Consider the following 5,679-nt stretch of genomic DNA (forward strand, 5'->3'; position numbering starts at 1 on the left):
TCAGGAAGGGGACTCCCCAGGAAGCCAGGCAGGGGGCACTGGCACACACCCCAGGCTTGCCAGTCCTCTCCAGAGAGCCAGCAGCCCATTGAGTTTGCCAAGGAAAGCCCCGTTCTTGAAGTGTTCCCAGCAGCGAGCGGCCATTGTCACCTGGTATTAGCATTCCCAGAGCAGACATCCTCTTCTGCAAAAGGCTGTTGCACTCTGAAACAGTTGGTTATTGATCTGCTCATAGGTGGATGCAATTAGTGTGGAAAGTCAGGGTGTGACTCTGATTCCAGAAATAATACCTTTCCAGTGACATGAGTAGCTACATCAGCTGTCCTGCAGCTCGAATATTAACGTGTTTCTCCCATAAAATTCCATTTGTCAAATGACTGGGAGCCGTGGGCTGCGCAGTGATGTGCATCTACTATACTCTTAACAATGGTTTCCGTACATCCAGGCTGTAGTAGGTGCTTGATAAATGTCTGTTAAGTTATTTTGAGCAAAAAGTAGGAGGAAAATCATTAAGTGATGCATTTTTGAAAATAATTCCTTTTTAAGATAATTGTGTTGTAAATTATGTCAGACAGACCTCCAAACTAGGAGTGCTTTCTTTTTTATAAATTTTGGAGTTTTATAAAGTGCAATATCAAAATTATCCAGAAACCTAAATGCCACAAGCATCAAAACAGAATTGTTCTATATGGATGCTGCTCAGAGGCCACCGTGACTCTAACCACGGTGGTAAGGGGCTGGCCTGATAAGCAGTGCCTTGTGTGGTCTTCAGGCTGGAAATGACCAGAGGTGGGACCACCAGCCAGTACGCACGAGCTGTGATGACTTAGCAGCAGTCCTAACGCTAGCGGCTGGCTGGTGGTTCAGAGGCTAAACAGAGCTTTCAGGTAGTAGGTTACAGTCATTCAAGGACGTGTGCTTACATGGAAATGCTGGCTCTGGCTTGTTGTGCTGTTTTAGACTTAAACTGGCTAACTTCTAGAAGCATTAATGCTTACTGATCTGATTGTGGTAGAAAACTATAGGAATATGATAAAAGAAAGATTGCCCAGCAGAAACTCTACCTGTCTGACTTGGGCAAGGAATGGGACATCTAACATCCACAAATCAGGAAGCCACTGCCATGGGACTGAATGTGCCTTCAAGGGCGCTGTCTAGGTGGGGTTCTCACTATGGCCACACCAACGCACGCCTTCTATGGGCCAGCAGTCCCCAGGCAGCTGTGTGGATTTCATAGTCTGCTCCCCACAGCGGCCCCAGGGCAGAGGTTGTTGTACCCCTCGTCTTTGATGAAGGCTCTGAGGCACCAAAGGATTGGTGACCAGTCCAAGGTCATGCACACAGAAGGCAGTGTGGGCCCAAGCTCAGATCCCTCTGCAGCCTCATGAAGCAGGAGCTAATAATACCAGCTCATTTTTATCTCTCTGATAAGTTTGCTCCATTGAAAACATCATATATAACCACACGTCTGTGTATAAATATATATGAATAATCAATTAATTTGAGAAAGAAATAGATTCTGTACATGTGTATGTGTCGCCAACAATTTTAGAACTGGCCACTAAGATACTGAGACATGTAGAATCCGTGTGCTCTGTGTTTGTCCATTGGCCTTTTCTCTCTAAGCTCTCCTAACTGCCTCTTTGTTTGTTTTCACTTTTTTAAAGAAACTAACACTGAAACGTGTCAGTAAGAGTGAGTGGGTCACATACATTGACATTGTGGTTCTAAAGTGTATAAAATTCAATAGAGCCGAAACCGGTTTGGCTCAGTGGATAGAGCGTCGGCCTGCGGACTGAAAGGTCCCAGGTTCGATTCCGGTCAAGGGCATGTACCTGGGTTGCGGGTACATCTCCTACGGAGATGTGCAGGAGGCAGCTGGTCGATGTTTCTCTCTCATCGATGTTTCTGACTCTCTATCTCTCTCCCTTCCTCTCTGTAAAAAATCAATAAAATATACTAAAAAAAAAAAACTGTGTTTAAAAAAAAAATAAATAAAATAAAATAAAATTCAATAGAATGGCAAAGGTCTGGGGCGGGGTGGGAACCTGTGGAGGGGGCAGTGGAGGAAAAAAGAGGGACATCTGTATTACGCTCAACAATAAAGGTTAAAAAAAAACAATAAAGTGTATAAAATTTTACCTGTTTCTCTAATTATAAAAAACTCAGCTAGTAATCGACTGAATCACTGTTTCTCCTATAAGGAAAAAAGCACCACCTTATTTTGTTGCTGTACAACGGGGACTGAAAACCAACTTAATTAACGGATGTTGGAGCACCATGGACATCACACTGTGTGCTCTTTCTTCTGTAGGTGGTCATGGCACTGCTCAAATACTGGCCAAAGACTCACAGTCCAAAAGAAGTAATGTTCTTGAATGAGTTAGAAGAAATTTTAGATGTGATTGAACCATCGGAATTTGTCAAGGTCATGGAGCCGCTCTGCCGGCAGTTGGCCAAGTGCGTGTCCAGCCCCCACTTCCAGGTATGGACTCGGCAGAGGGTGCAGAGGGCGGTAAGCAGCTGCTGGGTGGGCTCCTGTGGGGGTGACAGATTTCTGGGTGTGGCTTCTCATGTTGTGCTTCTCATGTGATTTGAAAGTAAACTTCAAGTTTGCACTTTAATCGCACCTCAAAATAAGATGCTAAGACTTTAGTTCTGTAAAATATACTTTAGTATCTTCTTCCCATCACTGACAACATTTCTCAATAAGAACAGTTTTTTTTAAAAAGAGCAATTAGCCGAAACTAGTTTGGCTCAGTGGATAGAGCGTCGGCCTGTGGACTCAAGGGTCCCAGGTTCGATTCCGGTCGAGGGCATGTACCTGAGTTGCGGGCACACCCCCAGTGGGAGATGTGCAGGAGGCAGCTGATCGATGTACCTCTCTCATCGATGTTTCTAACTATCTCTCTCCCTTCCTCTTTTCATCCAAAACATACAATAGTTTGCTAGTACTAGTATATCCCTAAATATGCAAGCACTCACTGGCACTGAAAACTAAGAAAGTAGAGATGGTGTTAAGATAAAAGAAAAAAATAATTTGTCTCGCCCTGGCTGGGTGGCTCAGTTGATTGGAGCATCATGCCAGTGTGCCAAGATTGCAGGTTCAGTCCCCGGTCAGACACATACAGGAGCCAGCCAGTGAACCCATAAACGGGTGGAACAGCAAATTAATATTTCTCTCTCCCTCCCCCTCCCTCTCTCCCTCTCCCTCCCTCCCCCCTTCCTCCCTCCCTTTCTCTTTCTCCCCCCCCCTCTAAAATCAATAAAAGTTAAAATAAATAAATAAAATCAATAAAAGTTTTTAAATGGCTTCTCTGTAAAACTATCTTTGTGTTCAGCATGTTCCAAAATGCATAAAACCCTATTTTCCATAATTGACTGAGTAATCGATATCTATAGGCACTATGATGATAAAACCTTCAGCTCTGGATTCTTTCCATAAAGCTCTTTGTTTCTGACATCATATAAATTCATCTCCCTTCAGCCTTTAGAAAAAATTAATAGTCCTGATTTTCGTCACTACGGAATTCTCAATCAAGTCACTTTCCGCTTTCTTTTCCTGATTTCCCTCTTAAACCCTTCAAGGCTCTCAGAAGTTTTCCCCAGCGGCTTTATTCGGTACCCTGCCACCCCGTCCTTTTGTGTCGTTGAACAGACATTTATTGTAAATTCATCATGAACGGTAAAAATCTAGCCACAAAAGGAGTAAAACCTCATCGTCTCCAGGGAGGTGGTGACCAGCAGAGGAGGGAAAATGTGCCAGCAGAGCTCCACGTGACCTGTGTCCATGTTGCCCCAGCCCCTCCCATCCCTCCATCTAATTAGTCCCGCTGCCCTCAGCCAGTGCCCTCCCCTCCCTCGGGGACCTGCTCCATGACCACGTCTCCCCACGCGCACACCGCACTCCATGTCCCCTGCCCCACCGCTGTTCGTCACATGATGTATCACTTCTAATGGATTAAATAATTCACCCACCAAGTGCCTCATCCCTGCTGAGCTGTGTGTACATGGGTGGCAGGTAGCAGACGGATTCATTTGACTTGTGTCCCTCAGCATATAGCCCAGTGTCTGGCATGAATGTTGAGTAAGCTGTGCCAGGTGTTCTTGGTGCCCAGGAAACCATATGCCTCTTTGTTGAAGGCTCTTCAGGGCTACAGTCTAGAGCAGCAGTTTCCAACCTTTTTCATCTTGAGGCACATAAACTAATTGCCAGAATTCTGCAGCACACCAAAATATACGGTATTGCCCTAGCTGGTTTGGCTCAGTGGATAGAGCGTCAGCCTGCGGACTGAAAGGTCCCAGGTTCAATTCCGGACATCCCCAGTAGGAGGTGTGCAAGAGGCAGCTGATTAATGTTTCTATCTCATCGATGTTTTTAACTCTCTATCCCTCTCCCTTCCTCTCTGTAAAAAATCAATAAAATATATTTTAAAAAATACGGTGTTTGCTGATCTGACAAAAATTAGATATAATTTTATTTGATTTACAAAAATGATAGTAATAATAATAGTAATTGCCTACCCTTTTTGCTCCAAAGTGACGTTATTAAACAATGTGGTGCCTCTACTTGTATATAAGTATTTCTGGTACCAAGAATTAACCAATCAGATGTAACTTTTTTTATATTTTACAAATTGATGAGACCAATAAGATGCAACCCTATAATATGACCTGTATACCAGTATTTATGGTTCAAGACAGGGCATTCACAGTGGTGGCCACTGTGTGCTGGATGTTGTCTTTGTTTTGGGTTTGTTTTTTTTTTGGTTTTTTTTACAATCTAAGGGAAAAGAGGTCAATGCCCTGACTAAATAGTCAGGTATTGCATGTTTTAAAAATTCTGGAGGCACACTGGTTGACAATCACTGTCTAGGGTTTTGTGAATTTGTAAAAACAATCATAATTTTCTAAGGCAGTATACTTCATTATCCTACTCAGAGGTGTAGGAGGGGGGATATTTGCTGAATGATTTCAGTCATGACCCGGAACAGAGCATGCACTTCCTGTCTTCCAGGTGGCAGAGCGAGCGCTGTATTACTGGAACAATGAGTACATTATGAGCCTCATCAGTGACAATGCAGCCAAGATCCTGCCCATCATGTTCCCGTCCTTGTACCGCAATTCAAAGACCCACTGGAATAAGTAAGCAGGCTGCCATCCTCACATCTACGTGTTTTTATTTTATTTCTCAATTGCAGTTTGCACTGAACATTATTTATATGAGTTTCAGGTGTAGTATCTATATATTTTTACATTTGCATATTATGCTCATACTTCAAACCAGTTAGAATTGAAATCCAAGTCTGAAGTATCAGTTAAGGAACGAGATACTGATGTCTTATTGGACTAGTAGTTAAGTGGAAGTGTGTCTTTCATTTGCCTCCTTCCCCCAGTCCAAGCCCACATGTTCACAGCTGCCATCCCTGGCCGTGTGAGGAGCAGCATCTTGTTAAGTTCCCTGCAGAGGAGTCAAAGGTCCCATTAGAGCTCCCGGGGCACAGCCCCGGCAGGATGGCCACTCCATCCTTGGGACCCTGGAGTTCTGCTGTCACACGCCCTGGGAGTATCCCTCTGTGACCTGGAACCGCCCCCTGTGCTCCCTGCCTGTAGAGCAGGTGATCTGAACCCGCCTGAGGAGCCTCACATTCGCTCTGCTTCTCCTGTCCTTTCACGGAA

General features: G+C 44.3%; 1 protein-coding gene across 8 annotated transcripts in view; it reads left to right on the top strand.

Annotated features, from left to right (window-relative positions):
• The window catches only part of PPP2R5C (protein phosphatase 2 regulatory subunit B', gamma), a 141,111-nt gene that overhangs the window by 120,721 nt on the left and 14,711 nt on the right, over nucleotides 1-5,679 (top strand). For all 8 annotated transcript variants that reach the window (XM_015565825.1, XM_015565824.1, XM_015565826.1 and 5 more), the window contains 2 exons: nucleotides 2,315-2,485; nucleotides 5,018-5,145. In XM_015565825.1, coding sequence (XP_015421311.1) covers nucleotides 2,315-2,485; nucleotides 5,018-5,145 — 299 coding nt within the window. The remainder of the gene's footprint in view (nucleotides 1-2,314; nucleotides 2,486-5,017; nucleotides 5,146-5,679) is intronic.

Source organism: Myotis davidii, unplaced genomic scaffold, assembly GCF_000327345.1.
Source record: "Myotis davidii unplaced genomic scaffold, ASM32734v1 scaffold60, whole genome shotgun sequence".
Lineage (NCBI taxonomy): Eukaryota > Metazoa > Chordata > Mammalia > Chiroptera > Vespertilionidae > Myotis > Myotis davidii.